General features: G+C 43.1%; 2 protein-coding genes and 1 long non-coding RNA gene across 3 annotated transcripts; 1 reads left to right on the top strand and 2 right to left on the bottom strand.

The window, feature by feature from the left end:
- Window positions 1–64: 64 nt before the first annotated feature.
- On the bottom strand, window positions 65–4,531 carry LOC146276668 (chloride anion exchanger-like). Its single transcript, XM_084701142.1, has 16 exons — window positions 4,213–4,531; window positions 3,940–4,079; window positions 3,738–3,848; window positions 3,439–3,599; window positions 2,930–3,094; window positions 2,620–2,772; window positions 2,430–2,512; window positions 2,207–2,354; window positions 1,932–2,045; window positions 1,685–1,762; window positions 1,478–1,573; window positions 1,228–1,334; window positions 1,033–1,102; window positions 826–918; window positions 648–743; window positions 65–476 (listed from the first exon to the last, which is right to left on the bottom strand). The coding sequence occupies exons 1-16, from the start codon at window positions 4,509–4,511 to the stop codon at window positions 219–221; spliced, it is 2,172 nt and encodes a 723-aa protein (XP_084557268.1). The 5' UTR covers window positions 4,512–4,531; the 3' UTR covers window positions 65–218.
- Window positions 4,532–4,732: 201 nt separating this feature from the next.
- Window positions 4,733–16,795, bottom strand: LOC146276667 (chloride anion exchanger-like). The gene is made up of 25 exons (XM_084701141.1): window positions 16,705–16,795; window positions 15,862–15,974; window positions 14,989–15,072; window positions 13,431–14,896; window positions 11,576–11,723; window positions 10,944–11,119; window positions 10,459–10,598; window positions 9,883–9,993; window positions 9,399–9,559; window positions 9,118–9,282; window positions 8,821–8,973; window positions 8,478–8,560; window positions 8,224–8,371; window positions 8,009–8,122; window positions 7,570–7,647; window positions 7,400–7,495; window positions 7,172–7,278; window positions 6,744–6,813; window positions 6,550–6,642; window positions 6,042–6,137; window positions 5,673–5,900; window positions 5,526–5,580; window positions 5,275–5,420; window positions 5,106–5,180; window positions 4,733–4,978 (listed from the first exon to the last, which is right to left on the bottom strand). The coding sequence occupies exons 6-25, from the start codon at window positions 11,072–11,074 to the stop codon at window positions 4,952–4,954; spliced, it is 2,277 nt and encodes a 758-aa protein (XP_084557267.1). The 5' UTR covers window positions 11,075–11,119; window positions 11,576–11,723; window positions 13,431–14,896; window positions 14,989–15,072; window positions 15,862–15,974; window positions 16,705–16,795; the 3' UTR covers window positions 4,733–4,951.
- Window positions 15,498–17,783, top strand: LOC146276666 (uncharacterized). Its single transcript, XR_014762421.1, has 4 exons — window positions 15,498–16,131; window positions 16,727–16,800; window positions 16,987–17,101; window positions 17,203–17,783. It is a non-coding gene; the product is annotated as an uncharacterized LOC146276666 (long non-coding RNA).
- The last annotated feature ends 557 nt before the right edge of the window (window positions 17,784–18,340 follow it).

Here is an 18,340-nt window from a genome sequence, read left to right as displayed (position 1 = left end):
ATGTATCACATTATAAACAATAACCTGCGTTGTATTTGAGTAGTGTATACTCACCATCACATGACACAATGTACATTTCTACATCGACACGGAGGAAATCTTTCCAAATCTGAAGAGATGACATTTATACAAACCTTTGGTGAACCAGTTAAAAACATTTATAAAGCTTGATCTAGTCCTATCCAGTGTACTCAAATGTGCACAATGAAGAGGTTAAGCTAGGAATGTGGTGTCAATAAGAGACTGACTGCTTTGAGTCCCTTCAGGGCAGAGATGTCCAGGAAGGAGACAGCAGAGAAGTCCAGCACCAGGCTGTGGATGTCCACTCTGGGGACACAGATGTTGGCTGGGAGCTCAGAGTTCCAGTTAACCTGGATGGGGAGGTCCTTGAAGTCAATGGGCAGGTCCAGGTCCTCCATGTTTCTCTCATCTTCAGACTCTGCAGTTTTCCAGTAGGCTGTTGGTTCTAGACCTCTCTACATCCCAAAATATTATGTTCCAGATGATTTTAGGTTATGTTGTTCATAGGTTACGATGCAAATTAGTTTAGTGTTCTTATTGTAATTGACCTTAATTGTATTACACAGGCACTATGAATCTCAATCCAATGTTTGTGTGTGTTCAGAATATTCTTAGAAAATACGTACGTCTGTAATCAGTAACTCTCCTTCCCTCAGTTGTTTCCTGATCTTCCTCAGGGCTTTGTTCCTCTTCCTCAGCACTTTCAATGGGTCGAATCCCACCTGGAAGTATGAGACCATGACCATCTGTCCTTTTTCACCTGGACCAGGTGTAATGTGACCTGCACTGACACAGTATACATACAGCCTCCACCAGTTTTCCTGTAAAGAACTCGATATTGGCGAAGAAGATCGGCGAAGGCATCCTGAAGATCTTCACTCCCTCTGGTTCATATATCTGAGGGATGAAAGGACATAATGCAGCTGGGTTAACTGGACTCCTAGGATCAAGGATATATGTTCAACCTCGATGGACTCGATAAACCATTCAATCGGAATGATTTCAACTCACACGCTGATAATCCTTGCGGTCCTTGTAGATGTCTGTCCCAGCAATGTTAGCTAGCACTGAACAGCGGGGGCTGAAGATATATTCTGTATTACTATTTACATTAATTTATATGAATGTTAGAATTATTGATATAAAATATCTCATATCATCTATATATTACAGATTATATAGAATGTTTGAAAGTTTTGGACTTACAACTGGATCCTGAAGACAACAGTAAGCAGCTCCACCCCCAGGCCCACAGCCAGGCCCAGATCCAGCCCCAGCAAGATGGCTGCCAGGCAGGTCACCACCCATACCACCTGGGGAGCGACATGGAATGTAGGGGAGAATTGTAAAAAGATAGAATTTTGAGACACAACAAACGTGTACTTAAAAACCTTTGAGTTGCTCATCTGCAGGAGTGGTTGTCATGACTCCAGAGATGGGTGATGTGAACACTCACGCAGTCTGGTCTGTCCCTTCTCCAGAGGTACGGGGTCTCTTTGACCTGCATCAACATGCCCTTCAGGTTGACGATGACTAGAGCGCCCAATACTGACTGGTATAGAACAGGTCCAAAGTCATATATCACAATAGTCACACTGTGAAAAGGCTGAATGACGATGATCTTAAGTTTGTGATAAGGATGTGTTGTCATCCAGTCTCTCACCCTTGGGAGTGGCTCAAGGAGGAATCCCAGTGCCAAAGTGACAACCATAACCATCATTGCTGAAATCAGCCCTGCAATCTGCAGTTATAAACTCAGTTTATCATGGTTTTCTTTACAGATGAAGGGCACAATAAATGACGTTTTTATAGATTATGATCTATTCTTTTCCCGTACATCTATGCCAAAAAATGTGAAGACACATTGTGTCTGTGAGCCATAAAACAAAAGTAAGGCTGGGCTTGTTTACCTGTGTTTTACCCCCTGAGCTTTCCTGTATGGCAGTCCTGGAGAGAGCTGTACTTGCAGCAAATGACTTGAAGCTCGCACCAAACATGTTGCTGACACCAAAGGCGATCAGTTCCTGGATGGGACAGACAAATTGGTAGAGACTGACTGGCTGGCCCCCTGTAGAAATGCTGTAGCACAGTGAATACCTGTTTGACTTTTTCCATAACCTTAACTACATGTAGTGCTGCTCATCTTCCCCTTTGCGATCAACAAGTTCTGATCTCTGCCTCTTACTTGATTTCCATCTATGGTGTAGTCGTGTTTGATAGAGTAGACCTTGGCAACTGAGAAGGCCACAGCAAATCCCACAACAGCTATAGGGAAGGCCTCCACAGCACTCTCTCTGAATACCTCCACGTTGGGCACTATGGGAGACTCATACCTGAAGGCAACGTTCTCCGTTTTAGTCACAGATGTAAACCTTCAGTTGTGAACGACTGTTGAAGTGGGTACTTACCCACTCACCATCTCCCCGACAATTACAACTCGAAAGTTTTCCTCAAAGTTGAACCCATAAGACACCCCACAAGCTATGACCGTCTGTTCAAATAGATGAACAAGATTAATGACTCCTTGTCTGGCAATGGAGAATCATGATGTGGAGTCAGCATAGTAAAAAAAAAACAACTGAGAAATGCCTCATTTACCATAATGACCTCTATGGGGATGGGAACAAGCAGCTTGGCTTTGAATCTGTCGTTGACCTCTTTCACTATGAACACAACCACCATGATCACTAAGGACGTCACCAGGTCGCAGATGTTTGTGTGTGTGATCTGGACAAAGATCTTCTCCAGGGTCTGACAGAGAGCCGGGGTAGAGATGTACATGTTATAGCAATTTAAAAAATAAAATTCAAATAAAAGAGCAAGCCATTGCATTAGAGATTTGGACATGAATGATCAAAATACATTTACCATAGAACAACTAGGCCACTGAACTGAGACCTGGACTCACGTATATGATGGAAAGTGGTCCACTAAAGCCTGGAACTTCCAGGCCCAACACAAACTTCAACTGGGACACCAGGATGTGGACTGCTGCTGCCGTGGTGAACCCAGACACCAGGGTGTCTGACAGGTACATGACGATGAAGCCCACCTGAAGCACCCCCATGGCTAGCTGGGAGATGGAGGCCGAGAAATCAAACGATTACATATAACACAACACTACCTTTTAGCTATCAGAATCAGAATCGTGTTTAATCGCCAAGTAAGTGGTCACAAACAAGGAATTTACCCTGGTGGGCAGGTGCATACAGTGAACGTTTAAACGTAATGAACAAAATACAAATTTAGAAAATGTACAACAAAATAAAATAATATACTAGTGCTATACAATATAATATAAAATACAATAAAATAATATAGGAAATATAAATACTGAATGTGTTCAAGTTTTAAAAGTTATGAGTTATGTGCAGGATCATCATTAAACTTTTACGACACGGATACACTCCCGTTCACCTGGAATAAACCCATAAGGAAGGTTACAGAGGAAGCCACAATGACCCTCTGCTGCTCCATGGTCAAGCCATCCAAGCCAGTGATGTTGGCCACAGGTCCGTGATCTGGGACCAGCCGGGTCACCACAGCTCCGACCATCAGGCTCAAGACAGGGAAAGAGCCTGCCCACAGAGAGAAGGGACAGTATGAGATCAAACATGAAGTCTGACTGGACAGATTAAAGCTCACAACCTTTGTATGTCTCCATGAAACAACATGAATTTGTTGAATTATGCTTTTCTTGTCTGTGTAGTTCCTACCAATGGATATGTGCCTTGACGTGCCAAGAAAGAAGTAAACAATCATGGGAAAGAATGCTGTATAGAGCCCATAGCTGGGTGGAAGAGAGGCCAAGAGGGAGAAGGCCAGTCCTGGATCACAGAGAGACAAAAGGTGAGGCATAGGAATGGTGCTTTTTACTGGACGAATTGTAATGGTGAGGTTGGTTTTTAATGAAAATACCTTGCATAACAGACACCAATCCAACACTGACCCCTGCCACAACATCCCCCAGCAACCACTTTCTTAGCTGATAGATTCTCATCCAGCCAATGAAAGGTAGCAAAGACAGGCTTAGGTTCTTAACACGTTTGGAGTTACAACTGAAAAAATCACATATTATAAGCACAAAGTTTTTTTATTCACAATTGTTTCTTTTTTTTCTTGCTGTATGAACATATGTGATCTGACATTCGAAAGGAGACCATGACATCATGCAGATGATGGGTCACTTACATAAAATATTCTTTGACATGGTCCAGAAAGGTCTTGTGCTGCCTATGGATCTTGACATGGTCCTCAGCAAAGTTATCTTCAGAATAGATACATCTAGACACCGCATAAGGCCTCCTCAAAGTTTCCATACTGACAATGTCTACACTGTAAGAGACAGTCTGGGATTCTCTGGGATTATAGCTCCACATTTTTGTTCCTGTCCTGTCGATAATCATTGACAGAAATAAAATTGAACTGGAAACAGGCTCCACCTTTGGCATACAGTCAACCCTGATAGTTTTCCATACAGACACAGACATCTGAGCAGTTAAACTTCCTTGTTCGGCTTTGTTGTGTAATAAAAATGAATGGTCTTGTTTTTATTTCGCAAATAAATGTCTTTGCCATTGTTGTTTTTCTAGTAGATCGTGTTTCCCACAAACACGTTGGCAACATACAGGATGATGTTTAAAACTTTATTATTCAGTATTGTCATAAAAAACAACCAGCAATACTACTAAAATAATATGCAGCAACATTTCTACAAAATGACAAGTATGGACAAGTATAAAATGCATATACATACTTACTAAACAGACTTTTCTTAGAATTTCTGAAAATAAAAATGTACTGTGAAACATGATTGTTTTATTTACATACAGTAAGATAGTTCATCATTGCTTGGAAGCATTTACGTTACAGAAAACCAGGACAGGACCAATTGACACAAAGCTCAAGGACCCCACAGTAAGATCAGGAACTAGAATTTGGTCTCCGGTTCAAAACTCTGGAAAAAAAATCATTCAGATATTGCAATACTCTATGCGGTAATTCATTATATCAATCAGAATCACAATTCCCATTTCATTGAAAATATGCATGATACCACCCAAATTCAAGGCATTGTTACTCACAGTTATATCTCTGCTACGCAAATGACCCCCTTCATTGCTTTGATTGTTGTAGTGGACAGTGGCAGTTGTTACAACCTGTTAGACAACATCATTCCTTAAAATCTGAACTTCAAGAACTGCTGGGTGCTTGTTGTGTAAAAAACATCTACAGTACGACTACAGTTCATACCTTTGCAGGAACAGAATGCTTTTCCATTAGGGCAGGATATTTCTCCCGAATGTGCAGCATGGCATCATGGAGTGTCAAGAAGAACATGGATGACTGGACTTCATCATCGAAAAACTGGCAGTCATGCAGTTTCTCTAAGATGTACACTGTGGGCAAGAATCATTAATTGTCCGGCTGCACAAGAAACTACCCCCCTGCCTCAGCCAAAGACAGCTCACTGCCAAACCAAGGAAATACTGTAACCAACTTACCATCACACGCCACAATGTAGATGTCAACGTCAATCCGAATAAATTCTTTAAGTGCCTGCCAAGAACACCACAAAATATCATGAGTACACTGTTGAAAAGGCACCCAGATAAGACTGTCCCACGTGACTAAATGAGTCAGAGACTGACCACTTTGAGTCCCTTCAGGGCAGAGATGTCCAGGAAGGAGACAGCAGAGAAGTCCAGGACCAGGCTGTGGATGTCCACTCTGGGGACACAGATGTTGGCTGGGAGCTCAGAGTTCCAGTTAACCTGGATGGGGAGGTCCTTGAAGTCAATGGGCAGGTCCAGGTCCTCCATGTTGCTCTCATCCTCCGATTCATCAATGGGTCCAGATGACGTGGTCAGGAACCCTTTCTGCGGAACGAAACATCGAGTAACCATTACAGTGTTGGTTTACATCCAAAATTGTCAGGACCAATACCGGTCAACATGATTACAATTTCCTACAAGAAAGGTGTTCAATTATACAAGATCAATGCCCAAGTCATTCCTTACAGGTGTCATCTGCAGATCTGCACTCTTCAGCAGTTTCCTGATCTTCCTCATGGCCTTGTTTCTCTTCCTCAAGATCCTCAAAGGGTTAAATCCCACCTGGAGGCACAATTGAGTATTTAAAACAGATTTGGGAAGACTTAACTGTGCCTACCCTTACTGGAACAACAAAGGTCCTTCACAGAGTTTACGTCAATATTGAGATGTGACACCAGTAGTCAGTAATAGTAATTGGGAGCTTTGGCATAATATTAATGAGGATATTTCACTTTTATTGTAACACACAAGTAAACATTTCAAAACTGAAATGATGTCATCGGGAGTTGAAAATGGTTCATTTTAACAAGTTAACAACAGTGAGCATGACATCAGAAGCTGTGCTCATAGCTTTGATCTTCATGCATTGTCATTTCAACTAATGTATCTTGTTTCTTTTTTACATTTCTACAGGCTAGCTGGGTGTACAATTTCACCCTCTAGCTATGCGTTTGTCTGTTTGAATGCTACTCACAGCTTCCACCAGTTTTCCTCTGAAAAACTCAATGTTGGCAAAGAAAATGGGAGAAGGAATCCTGAAGATCTTAATCCCCTCTGGCTCATATATCTGTGAGGAGTAAGAGAAGTTTTACAAAGCTGGTACCAATAAGACCAATCCCACATATGTTGGATGAAGATGATTGGAGCCACATAGTGAAGCTGACGTACACTTAAGTAGTCCTTTCTGTCTTTGTAGATGTCTGTTCCATGGATGTTGGCCAGAACACTGCAACGAGGACTGGGGAGAAGATGCACAAGGGAGGTCTTTAGTTGTTTGGCAGCGGGGCCTACACACTGGAAAGGCCTTTTGGTAAATTGGTGTTCCTGGGTTTGTGTTCTTATGTCTCATATCTGCACAGCTTCCATTTCATACTACTGTAACTTTACAGGAGGAACATGAATTTGTTAAGGTGAGAAAAATGGCGAACACACATACGGGAGTAGGCCCTGTCATCAATTCAGACTTCAGAGATCACAAGTCTATTTATCATGTCGCATCTGATTCATTTAGCAGATGGTTGTGCTCCCAAGCGAAACACAAATGGCGCATGTATCCGTGTGTTGTGTGTAATGGAGGTGTGTGTGCCTGCACTCACAACTGAGTTCTGAAGACAACCGCGAGGAGCTCCACGCCCAGGCCCACGGCCAGCCCCAGATCCAGCCCCAGCAAGATGGCTGCCAGGCAGGTCACCACCCACACCACCTGCGGAGGCACAATGTATGAGTGAGTGTGTAAAGGTAGAATTGGAAGTGTAAGACGGAGGTTTTCTTAGTTGTAAAGGCTCAGTAATGATACAAGTGAAAGTTCTTTACGAAATGCTTACACAGTCAGGACGGTCCTTCTTCCACAGGTAAGGGATGTCTCTGACCTGCATCAGCATGCCCTTTAGGTTGACTATGACTACGGCCCCCAGCACAGACTGTGAACACAGGGGTCAGAGGTCATGGTCATGCTTATTGGCTGTTGTCGATGGAGCAGTTAAGATGGTCTCACCTTTGGAAGTGGCTCCAACAAAAACCCAATGGCCAAGGTCACTATCATCACAATGAGGGCTGACAGAATACCAGCGACCTGAAGAGAGAGAAACGGAGCAGGTTATTCAAATGTTCTTTCTGGATGTGTTGATAAGTACGTTCCTCTAAAAGGACAAATCAACCACTGACTATACAAAATAATATTGTACTATTGTATCACTGCTTGGCAAACTTCAAAATACAGAAGGCCATCAATCAAAAGACTGGGCTGTCTGCTGAATGTGCAGATTATCTTGTCCGGATCAATGATTGGTCACATTTCAAACACTAGAGGTCAACATTTCCTCAATTTTAGGAAGTGGATCTCCTGACCTTGGTGTAGATGTGGATGTACTGTGCATGGCATACTGGATTTGCTTGATGTGTGAAGTACGTCAAGCACTTGCTCCGTGCCCTACCTGTGTTTTACCACCCGTGCTCTCCTGCACCGCGCTCCTGGAGAGAGCTGTGCTGGAAGCGAAGGCCTTGAACGCAGCCCCGAACATATTACTGACCCCAAAGGCTATCAGTTCCTATGACATAAAACACAAAGAAACATAACCCGTCAAAACAATCAAGCTTTTTCAACAAACCCCCCAAATCCACTCTACCCCCTCATGTCACGGCAACTCACCTGGTTTCCATCGATGATGTAATCGTGTTTAACCGAGTACACCTTGGCGACAGAGAAGGCCACGGCAAAGCCCACGATGGCCATGGGGAAGGCTTCCATGGCTGTTTGCTGGAAGATCTGCATGTTGGGGGCCAAGGGTGGCTCGTATCTACATAGGAGGAAGGTTTACAGTCTGGTGATGCTTTCGTTCCCAATACTGGCAGGTCCAGGGACAAGTGGGAAGCCTTCAGGCTGCTGCGAGTAAAGATGCTTACCCTTTTGGAATGTGGCCAACAACATCCACATTGAATTTGTCCTTGAAGTTGAATGCATAGGAAATGCCACATGCTATGACAGTCTGTGAGAGACACACCCCAGATCCATTCATTACCGATTGGTTAGATGGTGAGATGGAGATTTTAAGGTACTTTCATGCTTCCAAGACCTGGTCTTTTTGTCAGTCAATAAGACTGACGAAGTGTTGCTAATGTTGTACCATACAATCATTAACGATGCAGATCCCAACTGAGGAACTGTTAAATGTTCCTATCTGTGTACTTTACACACTGTGACTCAGATTGTAACTATGAATGATGATGGTGCAATACTTTTACTCACCATAATGACCTCTATGGGGATGGGAACAGGTAGCTTGGCTTTGAATCTGTCGTTGACCTCCTTCACTATGAACACCACCACCATGATCACTAAGGAAATCACCAGGTCGCAGATGTTTGTCTTTGTGATCTGGACAAAGATCTTCTCCAGGGTCTGAGAAACAAGACAACATGAATAAGGAAATTAGACTGGTATCACCTTATTTGAGATATAAGCCACTATTGATGACTCGATCAGTTATATGAGCTGTTTGACAGCGTGACTGCATATCCATGCACAGAACCTTCCAGAACTCACATAAATGAGGGCAAGAGGTCCACTGAGACCTGGAACGACCAGGCCCAACACAAACTTCAACTGGGACACCAGGATGTGGACTGCTGCTGCCGTGGTGAACCCAGACACCAGGGTGTCTGACAGGTACATGACGATGAAGCCCACCTGAAGCACCCCCATGGCTAGCTGGGAGATGGAGGCCGAGCGGAGAGAAGACGTTTCTTTTGTTCAGAGTCTGTTCTGATAACAGAAATAAATGAATGACGTGGATCAAGGTGTGTGGGTCTGCGTGGGGACTCCACCTGCATTAACCCCATGAGGAAGGTGACGGAGGCGGCCACAACCACCCTCTGCTCGTCCCTGGTCAGGCCTTCGAAGCCTGTGATGTTGGCCGGCGGGCCTTCATCGGGCACCAGTCGGGTCACCACAGAGCCTATCATCAAACACAGGACTGGGAATGCCCCTTCAGAGAGGCAGAGAGATAAGGAGAGAGAGAGGGAGTGTGAGAGAGGGAAGGGAAGGGCCATGGAGGGAGACTTTGTGAGAGGGGTTGGTGAAAGAATGTGTATGGAAACATGAGTGCACACTGACAGTGCGTAGCTAATTAACGATGGACAGTGCGTTCTGTATTTTTGTTTTTTGTTGCTGATCTGATGATGGACATAACTGGACAGTCTGTGCTAAGCGGCCTGGTCAAATACCATCCAAGGCACTTCATTTTAATCACCTACACATACACACCCACACATAAACACACTTGCACAAACACACACGTAAACCTCTTACCCACTGAGATATGTCGGGAGGTGCCAAGAAAGAAGTAAATAATGACTGGGAAAAAAGCTGTGAAGAGTCCATACCAGGGTGGCAGGGATGCCAGCAGGCTGTAAGCCAGACCTGAAACAAGATAATAAGTTACTCCAAATATACAGTTTCAAGGCTCAATAAGCATTTCACAATCATGCACGTAAGCCCTTCCATATAATCATATTAAAAACTGTTCACTCTGTGAACATTGCTTGTAAAAAGGGCTATACAAATAACATTTTATTCGATTTTATTTGTTACAAAGCGATACGTAAATAGACTCTACATGGCTGATAAAGATAGCAATTGCATGATATTATTGTCTCTGCTTTCAAAACAAAGCATGACTTGATTTCAAGCAGTACATACTCCAAGGCATGCCAAGCTTTTCCACCTTTACGTCACTGTCAATAGAAACTATTGTACTTCTGTTGTATAGTACTTCGGAGGCGTAATTAAGGAAGTACATTCACGCCAATGATGTACTTTCACAATTTGTGCCATTTGTACGCCCAGTAATGTGTACAGAGGAACTGAGCAGGGGTTTGAATGAACCTTGAAGGACTGCCACCAGCCCAGTGCTGACCCCCGACACGATGTCACTCAGGAACCACTCCTTCAGGCGGTAGATCCTCAACCAGCCCACGATGGGCAGGAGAGACAGCGCTCCTTTCTTGGCACGTTTGGCATCACAGCTGTAAAAGTAGAGGCAGGACTTTAGATCAACAGACAGGCACCGTCATGGGAATCCATGCTCTTCACAACCAAATGGGTCCAAAATCTAATCTCATCTCAGCTAATCAAGTGATATAAAGCTGTCCATCGATGTGATAACAGAAGCATCTAGCATCTTATTCACGTGTAGACAGATTATATAGGGGTGATCTTACTGTTACCTTTCTAAAGGTCTGTAATCCGACTGTATAAGAGTCGGTAAAGTCACAATCCCAGTAAACAAGGAATAACCACAGTCAATTCTACCCACCCACCCACATACCATGCAAAACAGATCAGCAAAGATTAACAGTCAAGGTCCTTACGTGAAATAATCTTTGACATGGTTCAGCAGGGTCTTGTGTTTCCTCTCAATCTTCTGGTGTTCCTCAGCAAAGCGGTCCTCGGAGTAGACTTGCCTGTCCACCAAGTACTGGGTTGCTGCTGGGCGCAGCATTTTATCTCCTCTTCAGTAGCACTACCGTGGCTCCTCAATGTGGCTCTGAGATCCATCAATCACATGACATTAGGGCTTTGTTTCTTATTGTGCCTTTGAACATCACTTTACAGAGATGATTATCGACGTGCAACAAAGGTGCAGGCTGCAGTCCCAGCCATTGGCTAACTACATCAGGCAGGTCATAAGTGACAGAGATCTATCCTGTCCAGGGTACCAGGGATGAGCTCAAGGCTGTTTCAAGCCTGTCTAGTCTCAGGTGGGTAGCAAAGTCTACCAGGACAACCAAGGGATCAGAAACTAGTGGAGGGTAAGTCTTAACATATCTAAATAATATAAAAATATCCAGTTATTCCGGCTGGGAAAATAATATCTGTATTATTGTCAAATGTCATTACCAACTGGAATCTGTTATTGGCCAAGGTCAATTTCAAATCAAGTTCTTTACAGTATTCAGATAATGGACTGTACATTAAGATATCATTGGGAAATAGATCTTACCTTTGTCTCAGGAACAAATAAAAATATGTCTCCAATGTTGGAAAACGTCCTGTGTTTCTTATCCAAGTGTACACTGAGAGTTCCGAGATTATCTGAGACCCTTGAGATTGCGTCCATCCATAAATCCCATCTTCAGAGCTTATCACAACTGTAATTATTAACAGCAATTATGATTCCGTTTTCACAAATTTCCCCAGACCTGCCTTATCCTTGACCATTGTTCTTACAGATAAATGTCACGACACCATGGCTCATGTTCAACTTAGGGGTTCCTGCCTCCAGTGTCCTGTGTCACAAAGGCCCCCTTATGTGGGCAAGATAGTGGGGATGTGACAATGGTCATCGAGGCTACTGGAAAAGTCTGCAGAAGTTCATAGGAATGTCACCCTCTAATGAGCTCTGTTCAGCTCTGTCCTTTCTCACCTTGTGTTTTTGTTCTGGAAAGAACACGTCATACTACCATATCTCTATTGTGATTTCATCGCTCTGAGTACTGTAATATTTCTTTCATTTTCATTTCAATTTTTTTTCTCCAATGTCAGGGATTGTTTGTAATGTAGTCTGTTGAGTCGTAGGGACTGTGTACATACCCAGTACAGTAATGCAGCAGTTGAGATTAATTGAATATGAATTCAAAATACAAAAATACATGAAATATGTTTTTAAATAAATTGTAAACACATGTTCATGAATTATCTGCAGTGTTTCTAATTGGAAGTACTCTTCAGGAGCCTTCTTTGGATCGCGATTGTGTGAGTTGCTTCATAGCTGAAGGCCGTTTTATACCATTATGTATGCGATGAACAACCACCTCTTGGCCATGCTCCAAGAGGTTTTTGTTTTGGTCAAGTAAAATGTTTCATGCGTCAAGATTAACATTACTGATTGATAGACAATGAAAGCCATTTCATTAGTACTGTGATGTGTCGGCTTTGAGTCATCTGGGTTTTTATATACAGTATGTGTGGCCAGTTTAGCAAAGCCTGATAAAAGTTTGACCTCCCTGTTAATGACCTCAAGGACATCCAGCTATTTCCTAATACATTTGTTTCCACTCTCAGAAGAGATTAAGAACTGAACAATGTCTCACTGTAATGTGAACTTTGATGGTGATTGAAGTATTTTATTACAATATCATTTTGAAAACTGTTTTAAATGATAGGAAAATTACGATTATAATACAGAGATACACAGGATGGGGTGTCATGAAACCATGTCAACATCAGATGGAGCCTTATAAAGAGCTCTCTCTAAGACAGAGACCTTCTCCACAGTATAGCCAACAGTCACTAAGAGGACTCAAGTTTGTCGTTTCGCGTACGTTTGATAATCAACCAATTCATTGATCATGCATAATTATCTATAAATGTTTAGAAATGCTGTGATCTTTCACTTCTCTGCCAACTGGTTTTTCATGAAAGAAGGTGGAAAGCTGTACCCCTGATTGCATCCCATATGAGCTTGACAGAAACAGAACGCCATATCCAGTGAACAACACAAGAAAAATGCAACTAAATCCTCCCAACTTGCCTGGCATAGTGAAGCCAATAACCTACAGGAATCTAACCCTAATAACCTGCATCCAACATACAATAGGGATCAGGCTCAGTTCGACTGACGTAATCTTAGGGACAAAGCATTAAAAAGGAACGCTCTGAACACAAAGTATTTAGACAGTACTGAATAGACTTTAACCACAGCAATAAATACACACCCTCCACAGTCACAACCATCTCTTGATAATACGACAATACTCTCCAAGAAATACAACTCTGTTATCTAGCAGTCTGACACTGTTGACATTGCTTATTGATGTCGCAGATGAATGACAGTATTTTGTAGAGCAGAAACATACCTGAGGTATCTCAAATTATAATCCAGTGACAATCACTTTCTACACCCACACACACACACACACACACACACATCAGGACTAACTTGACCTGTCCTAAGTCCATTCATACAATTCTTTCCTAAACGTCAACTGTAACTGGTTTAAGGAAAACGTTCTATACAAACACATTTATAGCCATAGGGTTGGAACCCCACTCACCACTTTTTTACAGTCCACTGTAAAAAAGAATAACATTACTTTTCTGGTGTGTGTGATTACAAACGTGTGTGTGTTTATCAGGGCCTGTGTGAAAGTGAACGTGATTAATGTTTGTGTTCTGTACACTGCTCCAGTAATGTAGCCAGATTAGGCAACAAAGTAAACACTATCCGACAATTAGTAACTCAACAGTATCATGCCAGACCTTCGGAACAACCCACACAGGAACGTTCAAGAGAATAAGACAGGCAAGGACTGTCACTTTCAACCTTCCAGTCACTTTTTTCAGTTTTTAGCAAAAATACTTTCTCTATTTTCTGCCAAACTTTAATGGTAAAATTCACATCATCAAACTTCTCAAATCAAAAGCCAGAAAGAGGTGCCAGTGTCCAAAGAAAAGTATTGTTCTACTTGAGGATTTGTTTAGTTTGAATTGGTTCATTTTTTATAAAAAATAAATAATTTGATTGCTACCGAGAGTGCAAAATGTAATCTTTCACAAACAATCTAGCTAAACAGCTAAAGCTTTCTTTATTGCATCATATCCACAGGACCGAGGACTCTGCAGCGGAGATGTACCATCTATCAGGGAGTCAGATGGCTGAGCGGTTAGGAAGTCGGGCTATTAATCAGAAGGGTGTTGGTTCGATTCCTGGCCATGCAAAATGACATTGTGTCCTTGGGCAAGGCACTTCACCCTACTTGCCTCGGGGGAATGTCCCTGTACCCACTGTAAGTCGCTCTGGATAAGAGCGTCTGCTAAATGACTAAATGTCAAATGTCATATCTGTTTCATGCTTCCATTTGACACCCCCCCTCCTTGGGAGTGCCCATGGTGGGGAGGAAACCGAGTGTTTACAACACAGATCCACTGTGGCTCCATGGACAACCAGACCTCACCCTGAGATGACTGTCCTTCCCTATTGATGTTGTTCTTTCTCTGAAACCCACAACCACAATAAACAATGGCATATCTAGAAGCGTACATTCAAATGAGCATGCCTCGAGGGTTCAAAATGCAATATGAAAATCATGCCCACATCTAATCATGACTATGTATAAGGATGTGGTTGCTTTCTAAACTAAATATGTGACAACCTCCACAATATCCTGATCTTCTCTTGGTGAGGTAAACAGTGAGTCCACCTGAGACAAAGTCATATTTTGATCCGAGGCAATCTGCAGTTCCTCATGAATAAGTAGAGGTGAGCTGTTTTTCTTCCTAATGCCCTGGCTCTCTTTTTGGTGTTAGAGAGTTGATGGATGGCCTAGGAACAAGGAGAATTACTTCAAATGAGATCTAACATCTCAATAATCCCCCGGTGATAAACTTGACATTTGACATGATTGATCAATTTACCCTGTCCTGGTTGTCATAGGTCTCAATCAGGTCCTCTGTCTCTGTCAAAAGGAGTGGATCCTTGGTATCTTGATTGAGAAACAGCTGGAAAGGACAGAGACAGAGGGTAGTAAGGTTCTGTGGCCCTGTCCCCATGTCGTTACACATCTAGTTAATCTTAACATCCCATGCTGTACTAAGTGACGCCTGTCCCACCCCTCTGCCTTCTCAACAACTGCATCTGGTGTATTCTGACTGTCTGCCTGGAGTTTGATGAAAAGGATGGCATCGTGAACAGTGAGGAAGAGGAGGTCTCTTGTCACGGCTTTGTCGAAGAAGCCCAGGGCCTCCATTTTCCTGACAATCTCATCCGCAGTATGACAAGGGACAGGGGCAACACGGCTATGGGGTCAGTGAAAGGGTAAAGAAGGAAGGACAACATGAAGGTTTCAGCTGGCCAGAGATAAAACCAACCTTTGGCCATCCTGTTGCGATAGTAGATATCAAACAAAGACTTGTATCTATTACAACCATGGAAAACAATTGACAGCACATTGACGTTGTGCTCATAATAGTGCCCAAAATGTGCTCAAGGTTGACATCCTTCCAATCCAAACAGTACCATCACAGCTGGCAATGAACACACTTACTCCAACACAGAGGAATTCTTTCATGACCAGTGGAGGACAGGAGAGGAGACAAATAAACTGAAAGCACAGCTCATTAATCTCCCTGATGCCACTGAACATACCAACCCTCTGATGGATGACATTCCTGAACTCAGAGATTGAAAACGGAAATGAAAATGGCTACATTGAATGACATGTGAAAGTTACTGAACAGAGGATATGTGCTCTTTCAATGGAGGAAGAGGGAGAACAAGGTTGAACCCACCAGTTTCAGACACTTTGTTGCCATGACATCCAGGAAGGACACAGCTGAAAAGTCCAGGATCAGACTGTGAATACCCTGACAGGCAGCTCTGTCATCCAATCCACAAGTGTGTCCTGGTCAAAATGGGAACATGTAAAGTCACATCACTCACTGTGGCTTCAGGCGCTCTTTCCAGTAGTCAATATTAGCAAAGTAAATGGGGGAGTTGCACTTTAAAATCTTTATTCCAGGAATTTCTGCAATCTGATGAGAAAAGGATTTTCTGATACAGTATGTAGGCACTGGCACTGTCTGGTTTGAATGAGAAACAAAATGTTTATCTTAAATTCTTGTAGTTTTTGATGTTCCTGTAAATGTCTGTGCCAGGTATGTTTCCAAGTGTGGAACACGTCGGACTGTGGCTGTAGATTGATAAGAGTATTGATAAAGCTGAATTAAAACTTTAACCTTGGTTGTAAAAATAACTACATTTATCAATAAATTGATCTCATCCTCATACAAGTAAGATCACCACACCATAATTTTCCTATGGACTTTGGTATGTGTTGGATGATATTTCAATGTCATTTTTAATTATAGTATCACTTTACTAGACTTTTATAGACTCTTATCTCGCAATGGGAATGGAAAGGTGTTCCTTATCATATCCAAGCACTGATACATTTTCCCCTTTAATCAAACTTGGGTTCATTGGGGTTGTGTAACTAATACAGAATGTAAATAGACAGAACACAGATGAACATCGCAACATTTGTAGGACTGTTGCAGAACTGTGTTTGAATGACAAGATTAAGGGATATACTCAGCTATGTGATTAGACAAGAGCTTGGGTTTTATACTCACAACTCGGTCCTGACCACCACAGTGCCCATCTCAAACACCAGGCCTGCCAGCAGCCCCAGGTCCAGCCCCAGCCCCAGCACCACAGACGCCACGCAGGTAGCCAGCCAGATGAACTGACGACACAGTTCACAATGAAACCAGACTGACACCCAACAGTCCCCTGTCTTCGTAGTCCCATTGGGCCTGTAGTGTGTGTGTACTGTTTTCAATGAGTTGACTGAATGTAGGCCGGTGTTGGTCAGAGACTGTACTCACACAATTGGCTTTGTTTTGTGTCCAAAGATTGGCGACTTGGGTCACCTGCATGAACATGCCTTTCAGGTTGGTGATGACGATGGCTGCAAGCACTGACTAAAGAACCAACATGGAACTGGCTCACTGTTGGTCATCTGGAATGGCACGTCACACCACAACAGCACACATGCCGCAGCACACACAAAGACAGACAGAACACACACAAACACATACTGATTTACAAATGTTCCTCACCTTCTGCAGGGGCTCCAGAAGGTTCCCCAGAGCCAGGATCACAATCATCACCATTACTGCTGAGAGAATCCCAGCCACGTGCAGGAGGAACACACACTCCTAAAGTCTGTGCTTGTTTGTGTGCATGTGGGTGTGTGTGTGGGTGCATGTGTGAGTGTGTGTGTGTGTGCGCCATACCTGGCTCTTCCCTCCTGTGCTCTCCTGCACTGCAGTGCGAGACAGGGCCGTGCTGGCTACAAAGCTGGAGAAGCAGCCACAGAACACATCACTGACCCCAAATGCTATCAGCTCCTACAACACAGACACAAACATTCACGTGCACGCACGCACGCAAGCACACACATACACACACACAAACAAACAAACAAACAGGGAAGAAGTCTGAACAATGTCCTGTAAGTTGTAAAGCACAGTGCCTGGAACCTGCACAGTACTTGTTCCTGGTACCTGTTCCTTAACAGACATGTTATTTAATGCTCGCTAATTGTGATGAATGTTAATGAAATATACACATTATACATTGAGTACCTCAATTACATGAAATGTCATCAAATGAATCAGTCAAATAAACTATCAAATTAAAGACAGAATTTGTATGTCCAAGCACTGAATGTAGATAACAATGCTCTTTTTGTGTTAAAGACACCTTGGTATGGTTGTGTGTGAGTGGTTCTTCATGTCAAAGTGTCACCTGCTACAAGAATTAGTTCTGGGAAAGCCTTTGAATGGCAGAATGTTTGTCTCTCTCACACACACACACACACACACGCACACACGCACACACGCACGCACGCACACACACACACACACACACACACACACACACACACACACACACACACGCACACACGCACACACACGCAAACACACACTCACCTCAATGTTGTAGTCGTGTTTTACAGCATAGACCTTTGCACCAGAGACAGCCACTGCATAACCCACCACAACTGTGGAGAAGCTGCACCCTAAGATGTCCCAAAGCAGCTCAGTGTTTGGGGGTTGAGCTGGAGCGAACCTGCGTGACAGAGCACAGTGTACATGACACACACACACACACACATATATCAGTTCTCTGCTGCCACCTATAGGTTGAATGTTCCATACAGCAACCCCAAATAGAACATCATTAAGGCCAACTGTATCTACC

This window comes from Hypomesus nipponensis, chromosome 7 (genome assembly GCF_054491055.1).
Source record: "Hypomesus nipponensis isolate SF chromosome 7, ASM5449105v1, whole genome shotgun sequence".
Taxonomy (NCBI): domain Eukaryota; kingdom Metazoa; phylum Chordata; class Actinopteri; order Osmeriformes; family Osmeridae; genus Hypomesus; species Hypomesus nipponensis.
Note: the sequence above shows the minus strand (reverse complement) of the source record. Positions and strands in the feature narration are given on the sequence as shown.

Bases quoted from the DNA above. Each gene is read 5' to 3' on its own strand.
- LOC146276668 (XM_084701142.1), bottom strand. From the start codon at position 4,511: ATGTCTGTGTCTGTATGGAAAACTATCAGGGTTGACTGTATGCCAAAG. The intron at 4,080-4,212 runs GTAAGTGACCCA...TGATTTTTTCAG, and splicing joins CATGTCAAAGAATATTTTAT to TTGTAACTCCAAACGTGTTA. The intron at 1,574-1,684 runs GTGAGAGACTGG...GTTCTATACCAG, and splicing joins TCCTTGAGCCACTCCCAAGG to TCAGTATTGGGCGCTCTAGT.
- LOC146276667 (XM_084701141.1), bottom strand. From the start codon at position 11,074: ATGCTGCGCCCAGCAGCAACCCAGTACTTGGTGGACAGGCAAGTCTAC. The intron at 9,994-10,458 runs GTTCATTCAAAC...ATCTTGTTTCAG, and splicing joins GCTGGTGGCAGTCCTTCAAG to GTCTGGCTTACAGCCTGCTG. The intron at 6,138-6,549 runs GTGAGTAGCATT...TTGTGCCTCCAG, and splicing joins GAGGAAAACTGGTGGAAGCT to GTGGGATTTAACCCTTTGAG.